The sequence below is a fragment of the Anopheles stephensi genome, chromosome 3 (assembly GCF_013141755.1).
Source record: "Anopheles stephensi strain Indian chromosome 3, UCI_ANSTEP_V1.0, whole genome shotgun sequence".
NCBI lineage: Eukaryota > Metazoa > Arthropoda > Insecta > Diptera > Culicidae > Anopheles > Anopheles stephensi.
The window spans coordinates 14,264,134-14,280,219 of NC_050203.1; the positions used below are offsets into that span (position 1 = coordinate 14,264,134).

Consider the following 16,086-nt stretch of genomic DNA (forward strand, 5'->3'; position numbering starts at 1 on the left):
GTTCGACCACTCGTTTTGCAGGTTGTGGGCGGAAGTGTTCCACGTTTCGGCTAGCGGTGCCGGCACAGTCAAATGGCAGCAGGTGTCGGAGGATTTGGTACCGGTGAACATCACCTGCATTCAGGACTCGCCCGAATGCGTATTCCACATCACCGCTTACAACAGCCAGGTGGATAAGATCCTTGACGTGCGACTAGTGCAACCGGGTAAGTGAACCGCGATGCGCCTGTGTTTTACGGATAACAGATGACGATTTTTCACTCTTTTTGTGTTTTAGGGACTCGCATCGGACAGGCCTCAGAATGTTTCATCTACTGGAAGGACCCGATGACGAACGATACCTGGGGCCTGAACTTTACATCCCCGATCGATGCCAAACAGTTCCGTGAATGTTGTGTAAGTATAGCTAACGAACTTTCATCTAGTGCGCTACTACTACTTCTGCTGCTACTACTACTACTATTTCTACTGTAACTACTACTGCTACTACTCTACCGCTACTCTCTACTACCGCTTCAAATGGTCTGTGTTGCTATGTGTCAAAATGAGTGTGCGAGAGTGAAAGGTCTCACGAAACTCTCTGCTCGCACTGTCCTGTTTGATCGTGAACCTCTGTGTCTGTATGTGTGTGTGTGCGTATATATCCTAGATGTTTACACAGTGAAAGTCACGATCGCTAGATCGTCAAGGCTTTGCACCTCACACATACACTCTTTGTCTTGTAAACACACTCGGTAACAAGACGAGAACCGTCAACTACTACTACTTTTACTGGCTGTATCTATCTTCACACGTTTTCCCGTCTACTCTATCTCTACCAACTACAACTGTCCTATCTCTAAACTATGCTGCTAATAAAATGTTGCACTATTATTTGTGAGTTAATGAGCATCCACCCGAGTACGCTAACCGAAACACACGTCCAATCTAAACTCCATCTCGTACCCTACGTGTCACTCGTTCGAATCCAATCCAAGACCGATGAACCGTACCGGCACGGTTAGGCGCCGGTTCGCCTGTGAGCCTTTTTGCACTGGGCTGCGTTCGCAACCAACTTCGGGCAGGCCACGGTTTACTTACCTCACTCACTCACTCACTCACCCTCATCATCCCTCAAATCCTCATTGCCTCACGATTTCCTCGCACCGAATGAAAACACCATCCACCATCACACCACTTCTCTAACACCAGTGTCCAAGTCCGTTGCGCCATTCTCCCCGCCATAGCCATTCATCACCCTAATAATAGTGCGACGTTTTACAGTCGCCTTCTTTCAAATTTTCACGAAAGGCCTCCTCAAGCTATTCACTAAAACTTGATCCACCTGGGAAGGGCAAGGTTAAGACGAAGAGGAAACCGCTCAGCACACCGGCGAGTCCATCGCGCGCCCGGGAACCGCAGTGCACCTGCATGACCGCCGAACAGTACGCCAGAATTCGGGCCCAGGATCCACGGTACCGAGGTAAGCGGCTTTGGTGCGATGATGGAATGATGGCAGCTAACGTGTCTTCAATACTTTCTTTGTAGGATCATCCACCCTTCCGAGGGCTACGAACAGGGCTACCGAGACGGAAACACTTCGAAGTGAAAAGATTGCGACGGCCACCTCCAGCACCTCACTGTACGACAATGTCGGAGCTAACAATACTCAGGGAAATACCATCAATAGTCAAGGTATGAAGACTGATAGTTTCGAGACCAACTAATGATGGAGAGAGGTCCTAAGTTTCGAGTATAACGTGAAGCAATGAAAGATAAAAGCGCGGGCGTAGGAGTTAAAGATTATCTGGACATGGAGCATAACGTTTTGCTTTGTACTTTACTCTAGAAACTGGTCACAGACAGACAAAGTCCCAAGAAACAAGTACAATGACCAACGTTGGTACAGTCACCGGAACAGCCGTTACACAGAATCATGTCGGGTCACAGATTGGGCAGGATGAGTCAGGCTCGGCCATGGGCAACCAGCGTCCTGAAGAGACATCCAAATCGGAGGGAACACAAGCTGGCGGTACCTTGCAGCAGCCGGAACGATCAACCAAAACCACCTCCACCGGTACCGGCACTAGAACGAAGGACTTCAATGAAGAGATGGTAACAGATGGTTGACACTCAGCTGTGCTTCACTACTCTAATATATATTTTACTGTCTATTTCTTCAGCCTCGTGATCAACACGATATGCATCACAACATCATCAACAACAACACGGCCAGACGAAACAAGTCCAAGAGCACCGAGGATATGAATGTTGGTTAGTGTGAAGGTTCACGGGAACTGGTCCCTCTGTGACTCTACCCACTTCTCGTTGATCTTATTGTAACGCCCTCCGTTTTGCTCCATCTACAGACACATCTACCATGAAGCGCATGCTGAAACCGATGCCAAGTGCCGAAAGTCCCGTGACTTCGCCGGAGATGGGCAGACGCCGTTACAATTACTATAACTCCGCAACCAACACTCCTCATACGCATCAGCACACTATTCACAATGCACATATGTTAAACAATAATGGCACCATTTCACGTAACGCTAGTCAGAGCTCCCGCTTCTCTGGCTCAAGGTGAGTTGCCGATCAGTTGCTTGATAAAGACGCAAATGGTAATCAAACAATCCAATTCCATTGCAGATCGTCGCACGAAATCGGCAGAGGCCATCAGCACGGTGGACGCGGGCTTTATCTGGAGCTGGAGCGTGAACGAAGCTGTGTGGAGGGTTCGCCCCCATCGGATAATGTGATGTTCGACAATCAGTGCTACGCCACTACGCCCAGCTCGAGCAACGGCAACTCGGATCAGGATCAACCACCGTACGGACGGCAGAGTGGACGACACTCGCATCACCATCAGGTAGTGCATCAGCGCTGTGGGGCTCATAGCCGACTCATACTAACATTCATACCCATGCATACAATTCCTCTCTCTTTTAGAACCCTCCGAACGTGACTCCTACACCGGGTTCGCCCACGTCACGGTTGCTGCTGGAGTACGAGATGCATCTGAGGAATACGCTGGCAAAGGGTATGGATGCCGAGTCGTACAGTTTGCATACGTTCGAGGCACTACTGTCACAGAGTATGGAAAACTTGGAGCTAGCGGAAAGCTTGCCGGGTTCGAATCAGCGTAGTCCGTATCCGATACGAAGAAGTAAGTATTTGGTGAAAATTTCAGCTTTTCCAGATATGCCAAAAGATTCGAAGCATATCGACTTTTATTGTGAAGCTTTCTTATGTCGTGTGAAATACTTGGAGACTGTGTTTGAGTCCATACTTAAAAGTGCTTCTGGTCTGTGATGTTTTGCATCTAGTTCTGGTTCCGCTTGTATAAGTGCATTCATACAACAACCGTGGCAAAGACGTTAAGCTATCGAGATGAGTAGAAGAAATTATGCAATCTTCTTTAAGACGTTGGATCCATCTCATTGAATGCATAAGTACGTTGTACAAAGGGAACATACTTTAGCGCACGTTCTTCCATCGTATGATGAGCAAAAGTTTCAACGGTTCAGGTTGAAAATGATCGAGGTCTTGACTGACTAATTAGTTACGGGTAAAATCAAGTCACAGAAATCCAGAAAACGGAATCCTACCTTTTTAATGTTTTGCAATAAATTAGAAGTTTGATTGGTTTAAGGTTGTTTAACACACTATTGTTTATTTTATAGATAAACGCTGTTCATGAATTGTATAAACCAATCACTGAAAATTCGAGCATGTAGATTTTATTTTCTGATAAATAGATTCAATTAAAATCTAGAATCGAATCAGAAGGTACAAGCTCAAGTAACAAATCAACAGATATAATTTTTAATCAAATTTTATACTGGATCCTTGAAAACAGTCCCACGTTCTCGTGCTACGGCGAGCTGATTACAATCGAGAGGCTCTTCTATACCAAGATAAATGAACCACAATTAAATGAATGTACTGAGAATATCTTTGGAAACCCATATTGAGCTGGGGCGGTCCAATGGTAAAGGCAACAACGACACTGGTCTTCATACGGCAGGACCGGAGTTCAAATCCCATCGAAACCTTCCCTTCGAAGTGAGGATTTACTATACAAAAATGAGATATCATTAAGTTTAGTAAGCCAGAAATGGCAGGCATGATTGTTTCGTAAATAATTCACTATAAAAACCACAAAATTAAACTATAAAAAATTTCAATAGTACATTGTGGATAAAACCTACTAAACCATTACCCAAACTATCTGCATAACAGCCCATTTGGTTTTATGAGAATATAATATTTAGGAACAGGCCAGAATTTGCGTGTTTTTTTGATGATTTTGTTGCTTTTGTTATTTACTTCTTCTTAAAATGCCATCCATATAATATCATATAAAAGATGCTTATTGATGTGTGGCACAAAAATCTTAGGAGCTCGTGGACAATAAGTCCTACCAAACAGGGGAATCATGCAGATTGGATCAGATTGTCTTGTCTTAGTGTGTGAATTGCATTTAAAACTTCTCACTTTGTCCCAATAGAAAATTCGGTTAAAAATGTGTACATATAAACTTGCTAACATTTGCTTTATAAACATACACTGTTCAATATTCCTAATTCTTCCATTTGTTAATTAAAAAACTTTTCCATAACCACCTGCCCGTTTGCCATGTTCAAAAAGATGCATTATCTATAAACTGATTAAAAATTAAGCATCACCTTTATGACCCACCCGACGGGACAAAAATAGACAATAAGAACCCAATCCCATCTCGTTTGCTTCAACGGTTTGTTTACACTGCAAATACACACGGCTGGGTGAGGCACGAGCGTTTAATTACGGACCATCAAAAGGATTAAGGATCCTCCAGTGACAGCATTGACTAGAACGACACAATTTAATCACCTCTCCAACAACAACCTCTCTACACATCCACATTCATTCACCTTTAGCAACAACGAAAAAAAAACCCTTAACTGTAACTTTCGTAACATGGCCCTACCTGTTAGCCTGTTTCATTCCATCCCAACCGCCCGCTGTAAACCAAATGGAGCTTGAAAATTTTGAATAATTGATTAAATTTGATTTGAACGGTGTGTGGAGGAAGGCAAAGACACACGCGAGCTCGTTTGGGTTGACATTTTGCTACCGAAGATGTGATGTGGGGAGCTAGCGCTCTGCTAGCGAAAGGCAATTTGGCTGGCGTCCTCGCCCGCATCCCGTCGTCCCACACGGCAAAAGAGGTTGGATTAGTTCCAGGAAATCCTTTCCATTTTAAAGGTGAAAGCTTTCTTGGCAATCTTTCTTGTGAGGGAATTTAATTTTCCGCAAGGCGTGGGTAGAACTTTCGGTCCTTTATTTGATGTTATGATTTTCAATTTCACCCACCACCTCCTTCTTTCGCTTTTCCAGGCAGTGCCAAATCATCGACGCTTCCGCTGCCACACCGATTGGGCGGAAACGAACGTCCGGTGACAGTACGGGAACGAGACCGTGATCGGGATGGGTACTACAGCGATCGGAATGAGCTGATACGGGAGCGTGAGCGTGATCGCGACCGAGACCGTGGCTATCTTAGTGACCATAACTCGAAGTAAGTTTCTCGCATCCCGAATGTCTTATAGTTGCGGTGGCTCATATGGCGCCTTTTTTGATCCTCGTTACTGTAGCAGCTTCTCAACGACGACCCGTTGCGCTTCGTGCATCGGTGAGTCGGCCCGAGCCCAGTGGTTCCGGCACTCGGACGGATGGCGCTCGGGAAGCAGCACGTTCGGATCTGGTTCTGGGCCAGGTTTGGTTTCGTCACAGAGCAACGCTGGCGGTGGCCACAAGCGGTCCCCATGGGACTCACTTCCCTCGCTTCGGCAGGACTCGAGCCTAAACGACTCGGGCTACAAAAGCAATCGTGCGGATTCATTCGAACAGAGGTAAGTGAGGCATAAGGGGCTCTCTTAAAAATAACACTTAATGACAGTAGGAAAACGTGACCATTGTAATTTAAATATCTCAGGATTTCAACTTCAAGATGGACTTCAAATATTATCTTTCTAATTCACAGAGGAGTCTTTGATCGACAAGACAGCCTCCGCTCGGACTACATGAGCGACCGTGAGCCACGCTACGGAATTGTGCAGCAAGCATCGATCGACAGCACCGATTCCCGCTTGTGCTACTTGACGTCTTCAGAGGTAAGTGCAAATCAATTTGTTTCTTCATTCAAATATGGATGTCTTAAATCTATCCGAAATTCTATTGCTATAAGATGAAATCGTTATGAATATTGCTTATTATAAAGCTTATAACAAGCCGAGCATTTATGTCCATATGCAAATTCGAAACTCATTCTACACGGAACAAAAGCCAGCTGAACTTTTGGTCGAATTTCAATTAACCAGTACAGCACAAAACCTGCATTGAGCGTCCGGAGCCAGGCCAGCTGGAACGGAGCAATGCAATTTTGCGCCCTATTCAAAGCCATTTTAGCACGGAATCAAGCTTTGCATTCATTCTCGATGATCGCACCTCGATGCCGCCAACCATCCGATAATCTCGTCCTCAGCATCGATATGCTTTCTCTAGGCTGCAACTCCCACGAGAAATTCAATGGCTCGATTGCACCTTTCACAAAACCAAACGCCAGGCGGTTTCGGTAAGGCAAGGCGTGTTGGCAGTCAGACATTCAGAAAACTTACAATCCACCCGCGAATATCTGGGCAAGGAATTTGTTGCAGCTTTTTGCACCCACAAACACACAAACGTACACACACACACACACACACACATATTGTATGATTAACTTCGAGCACCTAGCCGAGGCACCATGCGGCACCAGGAATCCGTACACATTCCGATGCCGATACGCCGGTGAAACATCAGCCTTTTGCGTGGCGATGTTGGTCTCGGGGGATGGCGCAGCTCACGGGCTTAGCCGGGCTTGAATAGCTGTTCGTTAAACTATTTTGCAACAACCATGTCACCGGGGCATTGGAGGCGATGGTGGTGTGTTTCGATCGGTGAATCGACTCCGATGCTGATTGCTCCGGTGATTTATCGTCTGCCGTGTGGGATAGGATTTTCCGGAATTTTCCCAACAACTTGAGACTTGTGTGCTGTGTGCTGTGTGCTGTGAGCCCCGGTGTGAGACAGGAGCTTGCCAACGCTTCACCCACTCGTGGGATACGCCCCGTTTCCTTTTACAGGGTCGTGTATCGGGTGTGCTATTGATCAGAGGATTTGCGATTAATAATCCTATCAGGAGATTAGGGGAATATTCAATCGTGAGCCCTTCATGCGGTGACTGGGGATGGTATGGGCACGGGAAGCCAAAAGGCCACATGAATAAAATCGATCATTCCTTCGAACTAGTTTGTGATAAAACATTACAGAATCTACCACAACAGCGCCCACACCCTTTCTCGCAGCAGCAACATCAATAAGCCGGTGTGTACGATTCGTTTGATGAGCTGATGTAAAATACCTTTATCCAGACACTTGAGCATTAATCAAATTCCTACCGTATAATCTCGCCCAGAGCTCGAGCCGTGCCTAGCCGGGCAGATTGTTCTAAAACCACGCATACCTTCCACTGTCACTGTATTTATTAAAACTATAAAGGTTCATTACGTGACGCATATTGATGTAATTTAGCACCGGCAGCACGATTGAGTGATTATGTTGCGGAATGTTGCGGCTGCCTACCGAAAATAGTTTCGCTTCAGAAACTTTCGTTCGTTCAGCGCACAGCATCTGCCACACCACCGTACGGTGAGCCTGTGTGCCTTAGCAAGCGGTAGTTGAAGCAGAAACTTTTGTCCAAAAAGCGTTCGTCGGTCGGCCAGGGAGTTTGAGCCCGAGGGCGCGTTGGGATTTCAGGCAGGCCCCGAGTTCGTACATCGAGTTTGGTAAAGCAGTAATCTAATTACAATAATTTCCATGAAATGTAACATAATTAATGAGCGAAAAAACTTTCACCTTTCCTACCGGCACGACGCAAAACACGCCATGGTCCGTGGTTAACTCATCGGGCCGGGCTGAGCTGCAAGATGCGACGAGCCAATGGACAGGTGCAACAGGGAATTGGGAAGAAGCAGTTCTGCAGAAAAGTTATTGCGCCAATGTGTCGAACCGTTCATACTGTTGGCTGGTGGTCGTATAAAGGATTCTATGGTTGTGGTGTGGAATAAAAAAATAATGAGGGAACACATCAGAACTTTTATGCGAATGCGATGGTGAGGTGAGCGTTGTGTGGCAGTAAAAACCCTAGCTGCATCACGCTTGGCTGGGCAAATTAAAGTTGAGTGCTAATCTGTGTATGATGTGACATCTGCATGTTAAAGTGGCGCACTTGCTGGTTGGTTGCTTGGTACTTGAGAATAGCAACTTTGACTTTAGATTTTAAAATTAATCTGCTCAGTTATTAATCAGGTACGAACGAGTGAATTCAATAATAGTTTCTGCTAAAGTAATTAACGTAGGAAATGGCATGTTCCTCTGTCTAGGACATATAGGCATGATTGCTACGCTTGATCGGATCGGAGGCTCATACAGTAGCAGCGCCGAGCTTCACACGGCAGAACTGACTATCAAATCCTATCCGACCCTATCTAACAATGGCCAAGCCAAGAACTCTGGATGTATTTACTAGGTTAGCTTCAATCGAATTATAAGGTTCTTGTTTCAATCAAATCTTTCAGCTAAATGTATTTATCTTATCCAGCTGTCAGTTTGATGTATAAATATAAAAAATCGCATTCACGAAAAGGCCTGAGTAAATGGATAATCTACTGCCAAATTTTCGTTCAAACTACAAGCAACACTCATTCCAAAGACCAATCGATTGTCGGCTTGGGAAGACAATGTACGGAGACACCATATGTGTCGCATAAAGCTTCAAAAGTATCCCCCTTTTTGCTATGTCCCAGCGTCGATGAAGGGTTTGTGACAGGGAGGAATCCCTAAAATCGCGTTGGGCACATGTAACAGTACCCTGCATGAGTGAAACCTTGTCACATCAATGCCTGAGCCATCAATCCTGCCGTCAGCCGATGGAGTCACGTAGGCTGCAGCTGGATGAAAGACAGCTTACGATGTGTGTTGTTCTGCGCCTCCTGGCAAAAACCACAGAAGGGAAGCTCCAAATCTATGACAACTTTGAGACTTTTGGATTTTCTTTCCATTACCTGCATATCTTCCCCCTACTGTCCGCTGGTTGAGGTTTCCAGCGAGTTTTTTTTTCTACTTCTCTCAAGGATCCTTGTTTCGTGTGTTGTGGTACACGCCGTTCGTCCTTGCGGTTGAACAGTGAAAAGTTTTGAATGATTTTTTCCCCTGCTCTACTGATTCGGATTGGCTCAAGGCATAGGCACCTGTGCTGTGCCTATTCCTCTTGTCCAGGCTGTCCCACAGCTAGCGTACAGGAACAGGACACATATGACTGGGAGTATGTGTATCCTCACAAAGGTAGAACCGCAGCGAAAACCACATCCAAAAAGAGATGACAGAAACAAGCAACACAACCCCGTAAAGCTGACTTTATACTTGCGAGATCTCCCGCACACTTGAACGATGCTTCCGGTAGACGGATGTAACGTCAGCTCCATAGCTGTACCAAGAAGAAAAAGATCCCGGCTCGGTGTGTGTGTGTGTGTGTGTGTGTGAAGATGTGTAAAGGGTTTCCCTGACTTGTCGGAATTTCCCTGAACCCTGCATCCCCGTTGTCAATCGTCTCGCCACTAAAACTGTATAATAGTATCTTGACTTCTGTGAAGTGATTTCGCTCCTCGGTTGTCTCTTTGTTGGTACGCTACAGTTATCGCAATGAAAAGGTTCCTCGGTGTGTGTATGTGTGTGGATGTGCTTCCAAATGTAAGTGGCAAACCCGTCGATGGGATTGCCGGCCCGTGATGGCGCTTCAACAAATTTGTCATGCGACGGCTTGAAAAAGCAATCCCGGAACACTTCGGTACAAGAAGAATCCGCTCCGGGTGTCGAACCGGAGCCACTCGATGATGGGATGAAGATAAGAGAGCGTGAAGATAGCGAGAGTTTCGAGCATCGGGCTGATGAACAAATATGGCGTAACCCTTTTCCAAATTTTCCTTGTTTGCATTGGATCAGACGGGGAGAAAAACAGCTTCCTTCTGTAAATTCTAAAAATATTCGCTGTTGCGGGACGTTATTGTGAAGGATAGTAAAGGAGTGAAGATTTTTTTTCCCGAGTTCGATTGAAGTAAGGTGAGCTTTTGGGCTTCACGATTAATGTGTTCCGGGTGTGCCACTATTTATTGCGATATTTAAAATAAGGGAGCTTCGTTAAGTGATGCCCCTGCCTCCATTTGTTCTTGTTAGAAGTTATTTTCCCTAGAAGTCCAGAAAATTCCTGCTTCCTAAAAACTTTTGTAAAGACAAATTAAGTTCATGTTCATATCACACCCCAAATCTCCGCAGACGAGTTGAAGTACTTGGAACATTTAAGATAGCATCCCTGAGCACCTTCTCGGAAACTCACCCAGAAGTGGACGAGTCGCATTGTACAACTTCATTCTTCAATCGATTGCCGAACCCTTTTCACCATTTGGAGCACATCGCCCAAATCTCGCCTCCCACAGCGATCGATCTTGCAACACGCGCTTACTTGACTGGGTACTTCGGGAAATTCGACAACTCTCACGGACGACAACCACCGGCTCGGAATTTCTCGCAAGTACAGCTTCTCGAACATGTCAAACCCATCCGGGGCATATCGCCCGTTGGATGCGGATTGGATAGACGACAACTTTTCTACCGCAGCCGTGCCCGGATACCGTTCCGAGGGAAAACTTTTTACCCATTCTTGCATTTACTGTCGCGTCGCGGCATTCCACTTTTTGTTTGTCCTGTTTCAAGTTTTGTGCCACTAAGCAGCTGAAGCTGAGTTCCTTTTTCGTTTCTTGTGGGTGAAAGAATCATTTCTAATTTCTTCCCGCTGATTGATGGTCCCAGGGCCAAGCAGGAAGCCCACTTCCGAGTGTGCTCGAAGCACAATCGAGACTCGTTCCATTTCACGGATGCTGACTGTGGTGATGTATGTGCCCAACGCGTCGCGTATTGGATTGCTGGCCGGGTTCATAGCAATATCACCATCACCACGACCCGGATAAACGTGCAAAAAGGACACCAAAGCACCACAATCGCGCTTCACAAAGTGGGCAAAGCGACGCACGCACACAACACAGACCAAAGTGCAGCCCGGTAATTGAGTTTGGACTTTTTGATGTGTTTACAACTGGCGTGTTAAAGTTATAATTGCTTCCCATCCAATCCATCATCGACGTTTTCTTTCCGTAAATGCGGATGCCGAACGCACACCCCCCTGCTCGGAGTGTCTAAGGTCTTTAGTTTTGTGACGGAGCTTCTTAGCTGTCCAACGAGAACAACAGCGTATCCGATTGTCTTTCACCAACGTCGAACGGCAAAAATTAGCTTCAGTTCGATTTTACTTCCCCATCACTGTTACGTCAGGCTAACGAGCGATTGCTTTTCGCCTTCTCCCATGCTAGCGCAAGCTACATTAAACGTTAGATAAAAAGACTGTGGGCAGTCGATGAAGACATGATCCACTTTTTTCTTGCTGCTCTCCGAAATCACAGAAAGGAAGCAATAAGAACTACGATAAAAATTCGGACGTTTTGAAAGGAAGCGACCTATGTTCGGTAATACAGTCGTGCAATAAAACCACACGATTCCGGAGAATGCGTAAAGCTTGAAAAATGGCCGTACAAAATGGACGGTAATGGTGAAACGCCTTCGCGTTATTCGCTTCGTGTTGGTATGCTTTTCTATATTTTTAGTAGCGGCTTTGTTGGTCTTTCCCTAGCCGAGAATCGTTGGAAAAGGGACGCAATATGAAGTGAAAGTGAAAAGACTACGGCTGGAGTTGCGTAACATTTGTCAACGCAACGGAACCGCCACGATCGTTAGTCCCTCTAACTGTGCCACGTGCAATCTCCATTTCTTCTTGTGTGCGTTTGTCTGGGAGGAGTTCAACAGCGAAAACACAAAATAAAATATACGAAATGAAATAAAACAAATTAAGCGAAAACAAGCATCGCTTCGATTCAATTCACGCACGACAAATGTGACCCTGGCTGGAATTGAAGTAGTAAATAATGAAGAACAAACGGAGGGCGAGACCGAGCGCAACCGCCCTACACTTCGATGCAAATTAGTGTGGCGAAAGTTTGTGGCTGTTTTAATGATTTTATAGCCCCAAAAGTCTGCTTGATTAATGAGCTGGCCCGGCTCTTTCGGACGGGTGTGTACACTTGATACGATGATGGCCTACCACTGTTCCACCGGAAGCGTGTGTGTGTGTGCGGAATGTGTCCCAACGCGCGGATGCGGAAATTGTGTTAAAATAATTTATGATTATTGCTCGGAATGGGACGGTACCGCTGTTCGTATTGCGGAAATGTTGAGAAAATATTGCATTAAAATAACATGTATCGTAAATTGCATAATGGTCCGCGGGACAGAACGTGCAGGACACACGGGCACACGGTAAACTGTTTGCGATAAATAAAATTGACCAGATAAAACATAATTAATGCTATTGCGGGGTGGGCGTGAAATAATGTGTCTTTGATGAGGTGCGGTCGTCATGAGGGATAGTTTAAAAAAAGTCATGTGGGATAGTTTACAAAAAAAAGGTTAGAGAAGCTTGTTAGTCTAGTGTTAAAAAATGATTGCAATGACATAAGTAGAGTTTTATGATCTGCTTTAGTGCAGTAGATAACGAGCGTAGATTATTATTAAACTTATTATAGATAAAGTCAGTTCTACAATATAATAGGGGTGGTCCGGTGGCCGAAGCGATAACGGCGCCGGCGGGGTTCAAATCCCATCCAGATAGCCTCCCCGTGAATAATTTACTACAGGTAAAATTAAGACACAGAAGGCCAGAAATGGCAGACCGAGACGTCTAGCGGTTGAAGTGCCAAGGAAGAAGAAGATACAATATTAGACAGTCACTAGGCAAATTGCCCCTTACTGTATGCAACATTTTGCAAATGAATAAAAAATCCCCTAATTGTTTGCAAATTTCCATTATATGATTGCACAGTTACACAAAGCACTTACAATGTTCCCCTGTTAAATTAAATCATTCTCCTGCGCGGGCCAATCAGCAAGTCGTCACAAACCTGTTACTCTCAACGGTTAAGTTGTTGAAGAGAAATAAGTTTTATTTAAATGAAATTTAAATATTTCGAGCTACTGATTTTTCGATATTTGTGTGAAAATACAAAAGGAAATATTTACAAATTACTTACCTGGCAGAGTTCAGAAGCAGTCTCTTCTTAAATGCCAAGAATCGAAAAATTAAAGTCGAGGCACCATTTAAAGACAAAAAGCATGTTTTAAAATGAAGTTCAGAATGCTTCAAGTTATGCTTCCCTGGGGGAAACCGTCAAGAGCGTGGCAGGACACGATCCCAATTTAAATTGGTATAATATTAATCAACGTGATATCAAAACCTGAACGCAAATGAAGATGGAACAGACTGTTGATTGAATATCAATGAAAACGAGCATTCACTACGTGCCACGATGTAAACCATAAATTTCTCATCTCCCGGGGTCGAGTCCCGCTTTTTTCTCATTTTCCTTTTGCACGGACGCTCTACAAGCAGGCAAGCAAAAATGATGTGCCTTCGCTGTCCGACTGTACGGGGCCGGAATTTTTACGGACATTGGTTTTAATTTATTGCTAATTTTGAAATTTAATTTCACCAAAAAATCGGGCCACCAGCCTGTTGGGTCGCGACCACCATGGCCGAAAATCAATCGATGCGCAAAGATTCGATCCCACCCACCATCGTTATAAGGAAAACGGAGCTGGAGCTGGATTCTCAATCTAGTTTTCCTTTGCTGTAGGAAAAAAGAGCACAAGCGGAAATACAAATCTGATGTTGCTGTTGTTTCATTCCGGCATGTTTATCAGTGCGCCGTGTACTCGTGTAACCGAACACAAATAAGCCAGATACCGGGCACTCGATCCAAATTGCACAACAGCTCTGTAACTTAATCATCATAGATCAGACAACAGCGACAAAAAAGGCAGCAAGTTGAAATTTAAAATAACTTCTCAACTCTCGTAACAGAGCGCTGTCCGCTATTCCTGTACCAGACACCAAAATGGCATTTATGTAGCCATCCGGTGGCGCCCTTGTAATGCTTCCTTGCGCTCACCCGCCCACCCGGTAGATAATTACATCGAGACTTGAGCTTAATAAAAATATGACGTAATGCTTATCCAGCTGCCAGCAACCGTCAGCGATTGGGGCGATGGAAGGAGTGTATAGGTAGCCCGAACCGCGAACCTTTTATGCTTCAATGCCCGCCCATTGTTTCTCGATGGGGTCCGCCGCCGTCCCGCGCCTCGATGACGTACAGCCGCCAGATGGGACTGGCGCTCGCGAAAAGCGCGAAACGGACGCATTTCAAACCGTGGCACTCCACTCTGTCGACAGTCACACAGCGTGTTGAAGTGCTTTTCCGCGCTCGCAGCACTCGCCAGCAAGTGACTTTTTGCGCTGGATAATTAAAATTGACTTGTTGTGCTAGCGCGTCGAGCTGGCACAGCCAACGCAGCGCTCCTGTTGCTCTTTTTGTTTTGGTGGAACTGTGGCCTGGGAACACACGGATTTGACGGGATGCGAAAATATCTATTACGGATAACAACACCGGCGTGAGATGGTGTGAGCTTGGATTGCGATTTATAAATCACACGCTCACAAGCGACAGACAGAAAATCGGCTTTTACGATTTTCTATTTTCCTTTTCTTTCGGTCACTTCTGACTCCCAATTATGGAAGACGGTCGACCATTCTGGCATGCCCGTGCGCAACAGCTTAGCCCGGCCTAGCGACACTGATATGGGATACATTCAAATTTTTTGCACAGGCCCACACAGCTTTTAAAAAAACAAAGCGAAGGGAAGATTAAAGTTAGTGACATTTTCGTCACTAATGAAGATTTCTTTATTTCCCGGTTCATTCCCAAACCCGGTTCGCCCGTTGGGAGGTTGCACCATTGTTAGGTAAATAAAAGAGCTGCCAGGGCGCGCTGGCTGGGCACGACAGTACAATGAGAATGAGCAGAGTGGATTTTTAATGGGTTTCACTAGTTTTTACGACCCATAGTTGCTCGGTGCGCGATGCTGGAGATGATTGTTGATGATTACTGCACACAATCAAGTAGATAAGTGTAGCGAAAACAAGTTGACAAGTGGTGGAAATAATAAAACGTCTTAAAAAAAGCTTAAAAAACGTATTTTTTAAGTGATCTTTCCTTTTTTAAATTGTGTTACTGAAGCGATATTTTATATCAGTTGATACATTCTATATTTCGGCTCTAGAATGTTAAGGCTAGAATTTGAAAAGCTCAACTGTTCTGCTAGTGGAATGTTTTTTATGGAAATTTTAGTGGTTTATTTTTAATTATCTTTTATCATTTCCCCCTCTATCTTGCTAATATTAAAGATTCTTTAGCGATAGAACTGTGGACTAACTCCATCCGTCGTGAGTAAAGGTTACCTAACCTATCTGAAGTCCTCATAGCCCTTGGTAAAATTCGGAGGTAATGTAAAAATAGTATATAATAAATAATAAAATCTCATCATATGTTCAATTTTTAAAAACAAATTCGAGTATAAGTTCCAGAAAATGATCAGTAGCATGAAAAATAAATTACAAATGTTGGAAGACACCCACCCTCCTGATCCGATGTTTCCCCTTTTTAATTTTTGCATTCCTTTCATGAGCTCTGTTAACAATTGAAGTATACTCACCTTTGAAGAAAAAAAAACCCCCGTAAAATAATGCACATCAAATCATACACACTCAAGAAGACCCACGTAATGATAACAAATGGCTCACGGAAAGATAAATTGAATTGCTGATGAGCGCCCTAGCGCGGTGGGCGTACTAAATGCCGAATTGAGCTGTGCCATCTTTTACTTGTACATCGCGCTGTAGTGAACGTTTATTCCCGGTATTTTTTTTTCACTCTCACAACACCACGACCACCACGCACCCCCTGCTCGATAAACACTCTGTGCAGCCAACCATTTTGCCCGATGATGCCACTGCTACTAACCACA

At 44.8% G+C, this 16,086-nt stretch overlaps 1 protein-coding gene across 4 annotated transcripts in view; it reads left to right on the plus strand.

The window, feature by feature from the left end:
- Positions 1 to 16,086, plus strand: part of LOC118514360 — a 90,016-nt gene that overhangs the window by 338 nt on the left and 73,592 nt on the right. For 2 of the 4 annotated variants that reach the window (XM_036061187.1, XM_036061186.1), the window contains exons 2-13: positions 22 to 206; positions 278 to 396; positions 1,264 to 1,462; positions 1,528 to 1,674; positions 1,829 to 2,094; positions 2,163 to 2,253; positions 2,349 to 2,562; positions 2,629 to 2,848; positions 2,929 to 3,145; positions 5,362 to 5,542; positions 5,622 to 5,876; positions 6,008 to 6,137. In XM_036061187.1, coding sequence (XP_035917080.1) covers positions 22 to 206; positions 278 to 396; positions 1,264 to 1,462; positions 1,528 to 1,674; positions 1,829 to 2,094; positions 2,163 to 2,253; positions 2,349 to 2,562; positions 2,629 to 2,848; positions 2,929 to 3,145; positions 5,362 to 5,542; positions 5,622 to 5,876; positions 6,008 to 6,137 — 2,224 coding nt within the window. Of the gene's footprint in view, positions 1 to 21; positions 207 to 277; positions 397 to 1,263; positions 1,463 to 1,527; positions 1,675 to 1,828; positions 2,095 to 2,162; positions 2,254 to 2,348; positions 2,563 to 2,628; positions 2,849 to 2,928; positions 3,146 to 5,361; positions 5,543 to 5,618; positions 5,877 to 6,007; positions 6,138 to 16,086 lie in introns of all 4 variants that reach the window. The other 2 variants (XM_036061188.1, XM_036061185.1) reach the window with 2 other exon arrangements.